The sequence below is a fragment of the Manis pentadactyla genome, chromosome 1, assembly GCF_030020395.1.
Source record: "Manis pentadactyla isolate mManPen7 chromosome 1, mManPen7.hap1, whole genome shotgun sequence".
NCBI classification, from domain to species: Eukaryota; Metazoa; Chordata; class Mammalia; order Pholidota; family Manidae; genus Manis; species Manis pentadactyla.
The window spans coordinates 233481270-233497845 of NC_080019.1; the positions used below are offsets into that span (position 1 = coordinate 233481270).

General features: G+C 40.3%; 1 protein-coding gene across 6 annotated transcripts in view; it reads left to right on the plus strand.

The window, feature by feature from the left end:
- SFMBT1 (Scm like with four mbt domains 1) overlaps window positions 1-16576 on the plus strand; it is a 117980-nt gene that overhangs the window by 76956 nt on the left and 24448 nt on the right. For all 6 annotated transcript variants that reach the window (XM_036877671.2, XM_057486528.1, XM_036877669.2 and 3 more), the window contains 5 exons: window positions 4266-4506; window positions 12014-12102; window positions 14228-14474; window positions 15157-15251; window positions 15739-15840. In XM_036877671.2, coding sequence (XP_036733566.1) covers window positions 4266-4506; window positions 12014-12102; window positions 14228-14474; window positions 15157-15251; window positions 15739-15840 — 774 coding nt within the window. The remainder of the gene's footprint in view (window positions 1-4265; window positions 4507-12013; window positions 12103-14227; window positions 14475-15156; window positions 15252-15738; window positions 15841-16576) is intronic.

The following is a 16576-nucleotide window of genomic DNA, read 5'->3' on the forward strand; positions in this document are numbered from 1 at the left end:
TCAAATAGAGGAAATATTTGTAAACCTGAAACAGTATATGGCGAAGATCTGCCAAATATAGTGAGAATCATGCAGGAGTTTAGGGAGATGCTGAGAAGGGATGCCTGTGGCTAATAGATCGTAAGCAAAGCTGATAAAAGTCAGGTCTCCAAACAGTGGAGATGGAAGTGCAAGCCACTCAAAAGAGTTTTATAGGACCTAGTTTAGAATAAAGGAGTCAGGGAAGGCAGGGCTGAAGGAAGAATTAGAAGTAAATCACATTTGCAAGGTGGACAAGTTGAAGTGAAAAAGCCTTCCTCCTGGTACATATCTGGTGGAGGAAACAGCAACCTCTCTTGGAAAGACACTGAGCTTTACCTGGTCTTCTAGAACAAAAGCTTCAAGCTGCCTGGGGAAGGAATGTGAGCCCTAATAACCCCAGGGCGCAGATGAAGACTCCTTGCCATCCAGGGATGGAGCTGAATCAGTGAGAGCCCTCTGTCCCCGGGAGAGGGGCGGGAATACAAGCTGGAGCGTCTGAGGCCCCTATAGTTGGGGGGTGGGGAGATCACGGAGCAGTTCCCAGCCTCAAGAAGCAGGAACGGATAACCTGGCAGACTGAGGCTGTAGCTCAGTGCCCCTTGCTCCCAAAAACCAAGTTAGAAGATGTTGGATATCAGAGGTCTATCTGTGGAGGAGAGGCAGGAGTGTGGAGAAAGGTGGCTTCTGGGATGCTGCTGCAAAGAGAAGACCTAAATCTGAGGTCTTTTATCCCGCAACAAATATTGTGGGATAAAAACCCCTGACAAGAGTGCCTGCACCTTAAACACTAGACTTTGGAGTTTTAAGCCCGTGGTGTCCTGTGAATAACCGGACAACAACAAATAACCTGTAGCAACAACAAAACCCAAAGGCAGCTCCATTCCTAACTAGGCGACTTAACCTTCCCCTCAAATTTAAGGCCTAAGAAGAAACATGCCCATTTCCAGAACATGTTTGCCTCAGTCTCTGTTCTACACAGGATATCTGTGCAGATGTCTGGCTTTCAGCTAAAATTATGGTACACATAAAGAAACGAGTAAAACAGCAAACTGTCCAGAGATAAAGCAATCATGTGACCCAGATGATGGAGCTATCAGATTTTTAGACAACTGAGTAACTTGTTAAAGGCTCTCCAGAATAGGTACACAATGTGCATGAACATAAAAGGAATTTCAGCAGAGATGGAAAGTACTAGAAAGAACTACATGGAAGCAAAATGCATGGTAACAGATGATGGATGCTTTTGCCAGGCTCATCAGTGGACTTGACACAAATGAAGGAGGAATCAGTGTACTTGAAGGTAATTCAATAGAAATTGCCCAGACTGAAATACAAACAGAAAAAAGAGTGAAAAAAAACAGACCAGAACACCCAAAGCTCTGGACACTATAAAAAAAACTCCAGTGTACCTGTAATTGGAGTGTCAGGAGAAGGGGGAGAAAGTGGGGAAGAGATATTTGAAGACAGAATGGCAGAAAATTTTCCAAAGGAAAGAAAGATGCCATGCCACAGACTGAACAAGGTTAGGGAATGTAAAATATTTATAAACAATAAGTATAACCCATCCTGACACATCATATTCAAACTACTGAAAACCAAAGAGAAAGAAAATCTTGAAGGCAGCCAGAGGAAAAAAAAGACACAATCCATACGGAGGAACAAATGTAAGAGTTTAGAGCAAAAATTCTTGTCAGAAGCTATCCTAATCAGAAGACAACGAGGTAGGATCTTTAAAGTGTTAAAAGAAATAAACCTGTCAGCCTAGAATTCTATGCACATCAGAAATTTCTTCCAAAAGTAAAGGAGAAATATAGACCTTTTCAGGAAAACAGAAGTTGAGAGAATTAAAGACCTGCAAAAAAATATTAAAGGAAGTTTTTAAGGCAGAATGAATTTGATAAAAGACAGAAACTTGGATCTACACACAAAAAATGAAGGACAATGGAATTGGCATAAATGTAAGGTTCATGTTAGGGTGTTTTTTTAGTTTTAATATGTCTAAAATATAACTGAAACAAAGAATGATAGCAATATAGCATGTGTTTATAGCATACTAGAGTAGCACAAAGGATGAAAGGGGGGATTTGGGAGTTTGTGGTTGTAAGATCTTTGTGCAACACATGAATGGTATAATACAATTTGTAAGCAGACTCCAGTTAATTAAAGATGCACTGATAGACATACAAAATTAGTCACGTACTCATGGCAGTATTATATAGAGCCTTCCAAAACTGCAAACTTCCCCAAAGGCCTAACATTAGTAGCATCAGAATGAGTAAATCATGGCATATTTGTATAATGGGACACTATACAACAGTGAGAAGCAATAAACCACTGTTACCGACAAGAGCATGAATGAGGCTCATTCGGCAGAAGAAGCCCCACGCAGGAACGCCCATGCTGTGTGACTGCACCAACATGGTGGTAAAGCACAGACGACGTCAGGCTGGAGTGTTGTGGTTCCAGGCAGTGATTAGAAGGGGCAGGAATTGGTATAGACGTGGGACTTGCCCCCTCAGTGCCCCCACTCCTGAGCTGTGGCTGCTGCCTTGCGTTTGGTTGTCAGGCCTCCAGACACTCCCCCAGCTTGTGGCAGGTCCTCATTCTTCTGCTTTCATGGCCTTGACATTTTGAAGAGCATATTGCATATCAGCTATTTTGCAGAATATTTCTCAATGCAGGTTTGTTTTTCTCTCATGATTAGCTTGAGTTTATGCAGCTTTGTCAAGAATGTCATAGAAATGATGTCGTGCTCTTCTCATACAATATCAAGGGCCCGTGATCCTGGTGTTACCTTCGATCAGTCTGCCACGGTCGGGTCTGCCAGGTTTCTTCACTGTCATTAATGTGACTTTTTCCCTTTTCGTTAGTAAGAACCTTTTGGCGAGAATCCTTCAGATTTCTCAAATATCATAGTCGTTAGGTATTTTAGCATCGATCCATGATTCTTTATGCAGTGCTTATTTCTGTGGTGTTTGTCTAATGGTGATTTTTTAGTTCCATTATTTTTCTCTGTATTTATTAATTGGTCTTCTACTCTAAGGGAGGTCTGTCCCTTTTTCTGTCAATTTTTATAACTCTATGGACTCATGGTTATTTATTTAAATCTATAGTTTATAATCCATTACTCTCACTATTTATTTTATATCTCACATCGTCCCAAAGGTGACCATCGGGAGATCCTTCTCATAGGCTCCTGTGTCCTTTTCAAATCCTCATCATTTCTGGACATTTCCTTACTTCCTGGTAGAACAAGGTATTCGAGGCTCTTCGTGTTTTCCCTGCCTCAGAATTGGGATCAGTCGTCTCTCCATGGAGCCCTTGTTCTTTTTAATTGGAGGATGGCATTTAGAAATCAAGATTTGGACATTTAAGTTTGCTTATTTCTACTGAGATCATTACTCCTGGTCTCTGTCAATTCAGAACTAGGAAATATATGTATATTAGCACATACTTGCATACACACCTGTACTTCTTCCCGTATCTCTCTGTCTTTCTGTCTGTCTGTGATCCTGACCTTGCCCCAGTACCTCCGATTCCAGTTACGCACCACGTGGCTCACTCAGGCCTCCCCATTTCCTTATTCTTTCTCCTGCAGTGAGAAACCTGGCCCTTATTATACACAACATATTTATTACTTATTCTGAGTGCACGTGAAGTAGTTCCAGAATTGCGAACCCAAATGTGTGTGCCCATGTAACTTATCATCTAAATTAGGACATTTTTGAGAGAGAAAAAGAGCATTATTAATAATCACTCAGAATTAACAGGTATGAACACAGCCTGTTTAAGGGGAACTGGGAGGTACAGCTCCCTGCATAGGATTCATATTATCATCAGTTACTATCACTATAGCTTATTTTTGTCCTCCTTTTCTAGCTTCATAAATTTTTTGAATAATTTTAAGATTCATTCTTGAAAACTTAATGTGTTGAAGGCTGTTGAAGTGGTGAGCGTTTAGTGATATACATGCTTAACAGAAAACTTCCTGTGATCACAGTGGACTGCTTTGGTGAAAATTTTGAGTTCTGTTAGACTTTCTCAGAGTCAGCCAGAGCAGGCAGCCCTGCTGTCCCCTTTCACTTGGATCGCTCCTATGAGTCAGAACTGGGATTTTTCAGGTTCCCCACAAGATTTTATTGCATGTTATTGCTTCAGAATTGTAAGCTGTAAAGAGCAGTGTTGGCCAAAGCAGTAGTCGTGTGAGGTGCTTGTCTGGTGGTTAGTAATGTTTCTCTGTTCAGGTGGACACACGTCTGCAAAATGGATTTGCTCCTGGGATGAAACTGGAGGTGGCCGTGAAGACAGACCCTGAGACCTACTGGGTCGCCACTGTCATCACCGCCTGCGAACAGCTGCTCCTCCTCCGCTACGACGGCTACGGGGAGGACCGCAGAGCAGACTTCTGGTGCGACATCAGGAAGGCTGGCCTCTACCCCATCGGGTGGTGTGAGCAGAATAGGAAGACCCTCGAAGCCCCGGAAGGTAATCGATACTTCCTGTCACGCGATACGATGCTGCTTTAGGAAAATTTGGGCCTTCCGCAATCTTGAAGTTTCCCATCTCCCATGTACCCACGCACATAGGTTTTTCTAACTTTTTTCGGTTAGCATTTTGAATGAAAATATAAGGAGGAATGCACATTTCCCTGTTTCTGAAATTATTTTTTGTGCTTTGTAAAGCCCCAAGTTGTTATGAAATTTAAAGGGCTCATTGGTTGCCTTTCATCCTGTAAAGACTGTGAATCTCTCTGGGCTTGAGACTTGTAGGTCGGATTGTCATTAAGTGCGTTGGGTCAGATTGCTGTGCTGTTGGTTCTCTTCTGATTTTATTGTCTTCCCTCCTTTCACCCACACACTGCCAGGGACCTGTGAACTCTTAAAATGAGTCAACCGCAACTCCCTTCCAGGAGAGAGCCTCACTGGGAGTAGAATCCAGAGTAGTCAGGATAGAGACAAAAGGACAGAAGACAGGAGTAGCGTAAGGGAGGAGAAAGGGAAGGGAGGCTGCAGATTGAAGAAAATACCAGACCATATGTATTTTCTTTCAGTTTCTTCTTTTGATGTAATTTCAGATTTATGGAAAACTTGCCAAATTAGTATAGAAAATTCTGGTGGCATTTTGCCAAGTTTCCTTTTAAATATTGACATTACATCCCCTTCTTCCTCCCCTGTCCCCCACACTTTCTTAACAAACCATTTGAGAGTTAGTTGTAGACATGATGCCCTTTTGCTCATATGTTAATGTAGTTCTAAAAACAAGGACATTCATGAGCGCAGTAAAATAACGTGCAGGAAATTAATTTTAATACACTACTGTTACTTAATCCATAGAGCTAATTTGGTTCCACCAATGTTTTTATAATAAAAGAAAATCCCGGATCATGTGTTGCCTTCAGTTGTCACATCTGATGAGGCTCCTGCAGTCTGGGACAGCCCCTCGGCTTCCCTTGTCTTCCGTGCTGGTTTCCCCAGTAATGTTAATTCTGCCCCATTTTCTTTCCTGACCAGTTCTGTCCAGGGTAACACACTGAGTTGGGCTGCCGTGTCCTTTTAGTTTCCTGACCTGTTGTTGTCTTTCTTGGTGTCATGTTTTTGAAGAGTACAGGTCAGTTGTGTTTTAGGACATCCCATGGCATGGGCTTGTCTGATGTTCCTCACATTCAGATTGTGCGCTTCTAGTAGGAAAAACGCAGGAGTGATGCCATGTCCCTCTAGCACGTCAGTCGTGTTGGGAGACACGTGCTATAGATTTGTCCTGTCACTGGTGACATTAACTTCCATCACTTGATTGAGTAGGTAGAGGCCAGGTTTTTCCACTGTAAAACTACTCTTACCCTTTTTATTAATAGGTGTCTTGTGGGAAGATACTTTGTGATAATGTAAATATCCCATTACTCAAACTTTCACTCACTATTTTTAGCATCCATTGATAGTTTTTGTCTGAAACAATTATTCTGTCATGATTGCCAAACCGTATTTTCTAATGTCTTCTACATGTCATAATTGTATTTCTACTATAGAAAGAGCCTTCCCTTTCCCCCTTTTACATACATATATGTATGTGTGTATGTCAGGGTAGACTCATGACTCTTATTAAGCAGGTTATGATCCTTTACTGTCATTATTCTGATGCTCACATTGTCCTAGATTAGGTTTGGGGCACCTGTTCAAGCTAGCTACTCTGTCCTTTGTCATGTTCCGATCATTCTTTGAGTAGTTTCTTGTGTTTTGGTTCAAGAAGTTTCCTTTGCTTCAGCCCTGAAATCAGCCTTTTCTCCAAGAAGTCCTGGTTTCTTTTGGTAAAGAATGGTTATTTAGAAAGAGAATCTGGTTATTAGGGTCCTTGGGAGACTGTGGGCTCTAGCTGGCCAGAGTTTTTAACATTTGTGTAAAAACAATGTAAGAGAGAAGCTCTAGAGACTTGAGGCTGCCCGGCCTACCACCTCTCTTAATGTGAGCAGCAGAAGGTGGTTTCAGCTGAATCTCACACTAGGTTATGAAAACAAAGAGGAAAAAAGGGTAGAAAAAAATCTTCCAGAGAAACATAACCACAGTAGAGATGAACACTGTGTTACATAAAAAGATTTCAAAACAAGTTAAGAGAAAGTCGTAACAATCATAAAAGCAGTGCAAAAAAGCTAGTTTATAAAAATTCAGAAATGAGGTCATTGGGGTAAAGAAAGATTTGAAAAGAGAAAAGGTTAGAAATGAATCAAGGACTTGAAATTTAAAAATATTAGAAATGAAGACTAAGTTAAAATGAACATAGGAATGAATCTGCCATGTGTAATATCTGAAGAGAAATAAATAGGAGATGAAAAAGAGGAAAAATTTTAAAATAAAAAAATGAAGAGAGCCCCTATGTAAACCCACACATACATGGTCAATTAATTCATGATAAAGAAGTCATGAATATACAGTGGGGAAAACACAGCCTCTTCAACAGCTGATGCTGGGAAAACTGGACAGCTACATGTAAAAGAATGAAATTGGATTATTGTCTAACTCCATATACAAAAGTTAACTCAAAATGGATCACAACGACCTGAATATAAGTCATGAAACCATAAAACTCTTAAAGAAAAAGATAGGCAAAAATCTCTTGAATTGCACAAGCAATTTTTTCCTGGGCACATCTCCTCAGGCAAGGGAAGCAAAATAAAAAATGAACAAGTGAGACTCCATCAAACTAAAAAGCCTCTGTACAGCAAAGGACACCATCAGCAGAACAAAAAGGCATCCTACAGTATGGGAGAATATATTCATAAATGACTCATCTGATAAGAGGTTAACATCCAGAATATATAAAGAACTCACACGTCTCAAGACCCAAAAAACAAAAAACCTGGTGAAAAAATGGGCAGAGGACCTGGACACTTATCCAAACAAGAAGTACAGATGGCCAACAAGCACATGAAAAATGCTCTATATCACTAATCATCAGGGATATGCAAATTAAAACTACAATGATATATCACCTCACACCAGTCAGCATGGCCCACATCCAACAGACAAGAAACAACAAATGGTGGCAAGGATGTGGAGAAAGGGGAACCCTCCTACACTTGGTGGGACTGCAAATTGGTGGAACTGCTGTGGAAAACAGTATGGAGGTTCCACAAAAAACTAAAAATAGAAATACCATTTAAGCCAGTAATTCCACTCATAAGTGGAAAACAAAGTCCCTGACCTGAAAAGACATATGTATCCCTGTGTTTACTGCAGCACCATTTGCAATAGCCAAGATATGGAAGCAATCTAAGTGTCCATCAATAGATGAATGAATAAAAGAGATGTGGTACATATACACAGTGGAGTATTATTTGGCCATAAAAAGAAAAGAAATCCTGCCTTCTGCAACAACATGGATGGAGCTAGAGGGTATTATGCTCAGTGAAATAAGCCAGGCAGAAAGACAAGTATCATATGATTTCACTTATTTATGGAATATAAAAACAAAACAGAAGGAACCAAACAGCATTAGACACATAAACACTGAGAAGTGACTAGTAGTTACCAAGGGGGAGAGGTTGGGGCAGATGCAGTTGGGGAGGGGGTAAAGGGGTGCAGTAATTCAGAATCACAATAAAAGTTGATCATGGGGACTGATGAACCACTGTGATGTACGTTTGAAACAACCTAAGATTGTTTATTAATGACACTTTAATAACAAAATGAAGAAAGAAATAAAAAAGAACTTGGGAAAAATAGTATAGATAGGCAGAAATGATTTAACATGCATGAAATAGAAACCCCTGAAGAAGCAGCGTGGTGGTGAGATAACGGCATGCTGTCAACTACGATTCCACAAAACTGCACTGAAATGAAATAGCAGTCGAAACACATTTTGAAAGGGCTCCCTATGTATATAGGAAAATCAAATGAGAACATTTGATATGTTCTAATGAACATTAGTTTCTAATGAAACTATTGAACTTTAAAGCAAAAAATAATCCCTTGGTTATTTAGGCAGGAAAAAAACTGGTTCTTGAGTAGGAAGGAAAACAAGATTGTCATCAGACTAACTGACAGCAGTGCTTTACGCCAGAAGACACTAGGGTAGCGTATTGAATTCAGTGAAAGGGAGGGTGAGGCAAACATTTTACATGTAGCCAAATTGAACTTCCGGTATGAAGGCCATATGCAGACTGTTAGGAAGTTGTAAAGATTCAAGAATATTGTTCCCAGGAGCCCTTCCTAAGAAAATTACTAGAGAATGAGCTTCAGAAAATCAAATGAAGAAACATTAGCATAAGAACTGTTAGAGAAACACTAAACATACTGATGCTATAAGGGAGACGGTACGGTATATAATGGTGTGTGCTCTGCGGATACAGCACCACGGTGGGAAGCGGGCAGCAGTGGGGAGGGCGCGTAGTGCAAAGACCTCGCTCACTGCCGCCTGTGGCTGCATTTCATTCCAGCTTTCTATTGCTGAGTAATTTAGCTAATTGCCGTTTAAGTAGTAATGGGAGTAAAAGGCTATTATTCGAAATGAGATGGTCAAGAAGAGGAGAAAGGATAACTTTAGTATTGTTTACAGAACAAAACTATAAAAACAGTTTAGAAATAGAGAGGACTTAAGTATAATAGAAAGTGTTAGTATAAAGGTAACCAGAAGAACAAAACACAAACCTTTCTAAAGCCAAAAGATAGACTTTAAAAAGAAAAGGCATATGTTCAAATAAAATAGATCACATAGTGAAAGATTGTACACACACACACACACACCTGTAATTTATGTAATATTTAACAATGAGAAGTGATAATATCTACAAATATTAATGGGCTTACTCTTATATTAAAAGTAAAAAACAATGCAAGTTGACTTTCAAAGCAAACCCACTGTATACAGAAGACGTGACTAAATGGGGAGATTCTGAAAGGGTAAAAATACAAGGATATACAAAGATATACAGACAACGCAAATAGAGCAGAAAGCAGGGGCCTGAGCCTTGGTATCTCACAAAGGTGGAATTCCGGGCAGAAGCATTACAAGACACAGAAGTGTCCTTCGTAATAACAGCTGCAGTCATTGGTGGGAGGAAACAGGCACCATCCCCGTACAGCCCAGGAATGGTCTCCAGGATATCTTGTTTTATGAAAGAAGAAGAATGTGGACAGGATGAAGGAGGGGAGAGCATGTGAGTGTGTATATGTGAAGTTCGTTTTTTAAAAAGAATAAATCATTTTAAAAGGTTACCTGTGGGAAAAGAAGGCAGCAGAATGGAGGGGACAAGGTGATAGGAGCTAGATTTTCTGAATATGCCTTCGCTTGTAAATCTGTATTTTGAACCATGTAAATATTTTATAGAACTATAAAACAATTAAATTTTTAAAAAGCCATTCCTAAAAAGGAAAACAAAAGTGAACAGAGAAGCGTGATTGTGTGTGGGGCTTGTGACGTAACTACCCAGGCAAGGACCATGTCAGTGACTTTCAAATACAGTGATTAAAGTGTACATCCATAAGGACAAAAAACATTGCAAAAAAAGGAAAAAAGTAAGCTGCTCTTAGTGATCTTATTGGTCATAGAGTTAATGTTATTTTGAAATAATTCTGTATTGTGGGATAAAGCTAATTAATAATGAAATGTGTGACTGGCATTTTCAGCATGAGATAAAGGAAACAGGTACATGATATAGATGCACTGTCACCTGAATACATATTGGAAGTATCAATATGAACTCCTGATGAGATTCATCTTTAAAAAAGAAGCTATTTATTATTATTAGTTCTAGACACTGAAAGGTCCTAGAAACAAACCCAGTAACACTGAGTCACCCTCAGCACCCGAATTATGACCTCTAAATACATTTTCACCAAAGTAAGTTAGGCCTTCTTGGAGAAGTGGCAGGAAGTGCACAGGGTGAGCCTGCAGCATCTTCATGCCAAGTGTGAACAAGAAATAAATGACTCTTTACGTGGGTCACGTCAAAAGGTCTGAGAAGCCAACCTGGTCACAGTTCGAGCACCAGTGGGACAATAGCTGCAGCAGCCTGAAACAGCTTGTGCGATTTAGGCTATGATTTCATGGTGAAGCTTAAAGAGAACTCTCATTGGTCACCTTTGGAGGGTGCTAGGGAGCCAACTGATCATTCTGAAAGCTGGTGAACACAGGGCAAGAAGAGAGTCGAATGTGTATCTGCCTTCTTTTTGTGAATAAATATCTCAGGGTCATCAAATAGTTGGAGAAATTTTTCTTTATAGAAATATTTTGGTGAGTAAATGAAGGGATGATAGAAAAATCACCATTTTGAGCCCGATGAATCAGTGTATTTATATAGTGACCATTAACAGTTGCTGACATCACGAAAGGAGGGCCAACCAGGCCAAATGTGCCCCTTAGTGGGGGGATGTAACTCCACTTTTGAAGTTTTCTTGACTTTGCACCCCCCAAAGAGTCAAATCTGAATTTGATCAAGGCTCTGGCTCTAAATACTGATTTATGGAACATACACCAGTGGAACAACTGATTACCACGGGAGGCCACCAGTACAACCAGACTCGGGAAAAACTCTATGGGGCAAAAGGCAGAGCCTCTCAGCGCATTTGCTGGGAGGAAGAGAGGGAGTGAGGAGATGGGAGGAGGAAGGTCAGATTAAAAGAGATTTAGGCGATATATCAGCTGTTGTCAAGATATGGATCTCATTTGGATCATGATTTGACCAAGAAAATTGGAAAGTCCATTCATGAGATATTTGGAAAAATTTGAACCCACAGACTAGATATTTGATATTAGGGAAATACTGTCAATTTCTAAGGTGTGATGTAGAAATGTTACTTATTTAGAAATATATACTGAGATTATATTGGATGAAATTATATGGTATCAGGAATTGGCTTCTAAATAATCTGTAGAATACGGGTGGGTGGAATACATACGAGTACAGATCAGGAGTTGGTAGAGTATCTATAAAGGGGGAAATAGTGAACTTTTAGGCTGTATGGGCCACACGGTCCCTGTCACAGCTGCCCAGCTCTACTTTAGTAGTGTGAAAGCAGCCACGGACAGTATGTAAACAGCCATAGCTGTGTCCCAATAAATCTTTATTTATAAAAATAGACAGGCTAGATTTAGCTCACAGGTTATGGTTTGCTAATAACTCCTGGTCTAGGTGGAAAGATTGATCAGGAAGTGACTGTTGTTGAGGCTAGGATACATTATATTATTTTCTCGATTTTTAATATGTATTTTTAAATTTACATAATAAAAAATAAATTTTGTACGTTTTGGTTAAATTAAGCCCAATTGCCTGTTACTGTATTCTCTTTGTTTTGTATACAGCTCCTGTTAAATAACCAGGAAGTAGAGATGTGTCTAGAGGAGGATTTTTTTAAGTTCCCCAAGATGCAATACATTGAACCCCTAGATATTAAAATGCACCTCTACACCGTTTTCATGGCTTAACTTGTCTGTATCCTGTCTAGTTTCCCTGTGTTTTGTGACTGACATCATGAGTAATCACTCACTTATGCCCCCTGTCTAGGCATCAGAGACAAACTGTCCGACTGGGGTGAGTTTCTGCGGCAGACCCTCACAGGAGCCTGTAGTCCTCCTGTCCCGCTGCTGGAGGGCGTGAGTATTACTGCCGGCAGGATCGGCGTGAAAACCCTTCTCATCCTCAGCGATGTTTCCTGGCCAAGGAATCTTGAAACCGGTTGTTCGTTTACCACACTAAGGCAGATAAGCATCTCGCTATAGACATAGGCATGGGGTCTGGGAGATCTAAACTCACCCTCCGAGATTGCACACTGGTGGTTGCTCAGGGCCTGAAGTGTTCTCAATTGGTTGCTAACACAAAAAATCCACTTTTACAGATGATGAGGCCTCTTTGGGGCCTCACTCTGTGTCTGAGCAGGGTTGATTCTACTTCAGGAAGAACACTAAATGCCCACAGCAGGTCACTCGAGACAGCCTCTTCCTCTGCTCAGAAGACTCTGGCCCCGCTGCACTCCCACCACCTGCCTGCTTTCATCTGTCCTTTTAAATGAGTGTCCCTTCTGAGCTTGTTAGTGAATATAGATTTCTTATTGTGAAATCAATTTATTGGTTGTGACATTTCTAAGTTATATCTTGTCACTTTCTGTCAGACCAGTAAACATTGTCTGTTGGCACATATAAAATGCAACCTAGGAAGGTTCTAATTTCTGTACATCCCTGCTGACATTTGCTATTCTCTCTGATTATAGCCGCCACTCAAGCGGGTGTGAAATAGGGTCTCATTTTGATTTGCATTTCCCTGATGACTAACAATGTTGAACATCTTTTTATGAGCTTATTTGACATTTGTGTATCTTTTTTTGAGAAGTGCTTTTGCTCGTTTTTAAATTGGGTTATTTGTCTTTTATTGAATTGTAAGTTACTCCTAAATTCTGCTTACAAGTCCAGATCAGATACATGATTTCCAGATATGTTCCCCAATTTGGGGAGTTGTCTTTTCACTTGCTTGATGACACTGTAGCACAAAAGTTTTTCATTTTGATATAATTCAGTTTATCTGTTTTTTCTTTTGTTGCTTATACTTTTGTTATCGTATCTGAGAAGGCTTTGTTTAGCCCAAGGTCGTGAAGATTTACTCCTATTATTTTCTTCAGGGTTTTTTTTTTATAATTTTAGCTCTCAAATCTAATTCTGTGATCCACTCACATTCCTCTTTAAAACTTGATTGGTGAACACTATTTCAAGCTGATCTTTATATCATTATGCTTAGCTGGGGTCTGGCACATACTAAACATGCAGTAAAATTTTAATGAATGAATGAAATCATGAACATTTCATTGTTCATGACCTTGATTTGCATTGACCTTGATTTTGCCACCCTGATCTTCAGTAAATGTGTTCCTCCATTTGTTCATCTGCTTTTTTGCATATAAATGTGTAAGTGTCACAGAGCAGTTCTACTAGGGAAAAAAATGTAAGCTTGAATATTAAGAAGTAGTTAAGTGATGATATTGGAAACAGCATTCCTTTTATTCTTTATCGTAGCTTTTAATATATAGCCAGCGAGTAAAAATTAAAACTTTTCCCTCCCATTAGTGTAACCAAAAGTTCATTAGAGTATTGCTGTGAAATGATTAAAAAATCAGAAACAACAGAAATGCCATCAGTAAATAAGGAGATAAATTACTGCCCATTTATAGTATAGAATATCAATGAAACAGTTTAAAAGAATGAGAAAAGCTTGTGTGTGCTGTGGTAGAAAGGTAGCTGTGATATGTCAAGTGATAGATTGCAAAACGGTATACAGTGCTCCCATTTTTTGGAAAATATAGGCAGGAAAGAGACAGACACAGTCTCAGAGTGTATGTCAAAGGTTTGTCATGGTTCCCTGGGAGAGATTGTGGGGGATTTTCACTTTTGTCATGTTTGATTTTTCCTTTAACTAATGATCGTATTCACTTTTACAATCAGACTAAGTAATGTTGACATTTTAAAACGTGTTACGAGATGAAACTCTATAACATAGTCCTAGAGATAGAGATCTATTAGTTTTATTGCATTGTAGGTAGGTTTCTTTAAGATAATCATTTTTGTATCACCTAGAACTAATACTGTCAAGACCAATATGGTATTAGTCAGCACTGGCTTTGAAAGAGTAAAAATTTAAAGGCGAGTTTGTGATCATTTAAAACTTGACTTTTAAAAATACTCAGCTGACTTCTCTTATTTAATCATTTGCTTCTCTTTTTTTTTCCTGTAGCTCCGTAATGGGAGGAACCCTTTAGATCTCATTGCTCCAGGTTCCAGGCTAGAGTGTCAAGCTTCCCAGGACTCTCTAAGCACGTGGCTTGTCACTGTAGCAGAGAACATTGGGGGAAGGCTGAAGCTGCGTTATGAAGGGCTGGAAAGTTCTGACGGTTTTGAACACTGGCTGTATTACTTGGATCCGTTTCTTCATCATGTTGGTTGGGCTGCTCAACAGGGATATGAGCTCCAGCCCCCATTAGGTGAAGAGTAATATAACATTTTTCCTTAGCTATTACATTATTGTTGTTATGTTTTTATTAATAGCTAAAAGACTGAAAAATGAATTATCCTGCATATTAGAAAAGTCTTTGTTAGTTTGCACAATAGAGATATTTCAAAAAAATGTCTGTGGAGTTGTTAAAAGCCTATTTTTCTTTTGCTTTCATTGCTTTAGTAATTTGCCATACAAACTGATATACTTCATAGGCTTCTGTGCCAACTCATATGACTCCCTTACCAAAATTAAAGAAAAATTCTTTAGGTAGCAGTCAGATAGGTAAAGGAATAGGACAAGTCTTGGATTTAAGGTAAATTGTTAACTAGAAGAATTCCAATACTATTAAAGCTGGAGTTGCTGTTTAAGTCAGTTTGCATTTATTATCCTGGGCCCCGATTTGGATGTTGTGTTGTATTACTTTGTGGACCTCAGCAACCCTTATGATCTTACCAAGGTGTTTCCACCACATTCACTACCCAGGCTCTGAGCAAAGGAGACAGAGTACTGAGGCTTAGGTGCAAGTTCTTTGAGTGAAGATGGTGTAATTGAGCTTGAAGCCCCTTCCTTTTCCCAGTGGAAAGTGACATTTTGTGTTTATGTGGATGCTTATAGAGCATGTATAAAGTGTGTGTGTTCTCTTGGTTACCTGTCTTGTTTTACTAAAGCCATCAGACATTTGAAAACTGAAGCTGAGTGGGAAGGGATCTTGGCCAAAGTGAGAGAGGAAGAGGAAGAGCCATTGCCGTCTTATATATTTAAGGTAAAAGCAGAAGCCTGATGGGCAGATACTCACCTCCTCACGGTAGAGTGTAGCAGTTTGTGGGGGTACAGAGTCTACCAGCCAGTGGGGTCAGGGAGAGCGCTGTGCTGTGGGGGCGGGGGGTTTGAAAGCCAGGGTGACAGTCGTCTTCTTTTTCTTCTAAAAGTAGTCTAGGTTTTCTCCCAGTTTCTGAAAGCACTTAGAATCTTTTCTCACCTACTCTTAACTCCTCAGCCCTGACCTAGTACGAAACAAACTAGTTTTTCCTCCAGGTGTCTTTCGTGGCCAAATGGACAGGGTCAGGGAGCCTCCTGTGGTTTCTTTCTCTGAATGATTTTTTCCAGGAAAGAAAATTGTAGGACTAGATTATTTACCAGAAGCTGGATAGTTTTAATTAATTTTAAAAGAGTAATATTCAGCTACGTATGAGTATAAAATTAATGTGAAAATGCTGTATTTTTATTCCTTCTTGGTGTTTGCATTTCAGGACAAACAAGTGGTCAGCCCTCATTCATTCTGCATGAATATGAAATTGGAAGCTGTGGATCCCTGGTCTCCTTTTGGGATCTCTCCTGCTACGGTTGTGAAGGTAAAATGGGGCAACTCTGCTGGTAAGAATTCTTGCTGGGCGACTGGTTTAGGAAATTGGTAGCATTTTGTTCTTCATGCTCTGCTGATCTGACCCGTTGTTCCTCCTAGGCTGTGAGGCTAGAGTTACTTCTGTGCACATTTTGTATTTGCACTGTGCAGCTCTCTCTGGTCCATTCTTTCTCCTGAGCTTGGTTGCCCTAGCCTACCAAAGCCGGGGCACTGGGGTGATAAGGGACGTGATCTTTGGGACAGGCCATGCTGTCATCACTCGAGGAGAGGTCACCAATAGGTAGGCCATGGTGTCTGAAATGTGTGAGGCAGGCAGCATCATCAGTGTCCGAGCAGGTGCAGGGAGGACCGGTGGGGAGCAGGGCAGGATCCGCCAGCAGGACTGCTCCAGATACGGATTCCAGATTCAGGCTCAGTCTTTTGGAAGACTGACAAGAGTAAGGGACTTGTTAGGAGTGACCACGAGAACTGGGCAGGTTGTCAAGGCCCAGTTCCTCAGTTACTAGAACTGAGGCATAAGGGAAGGGACTGAGTTTGGGACAAGAGTAGAAGCTCATTTACTTAAAGTAGAACCAAAACACAAGTGCAACCAGAGAAATAGTTGCTTGGATGCTGAATCGTCAGGCCTGTTGAGATTTAAATTTTCCTTGCCCTGGAAGAGGACTGTTGTTGAAAAGGAGGGACTCGGGACCTCAGAGGGGTCAGAAGGCCCTGTCTGGAGTCTG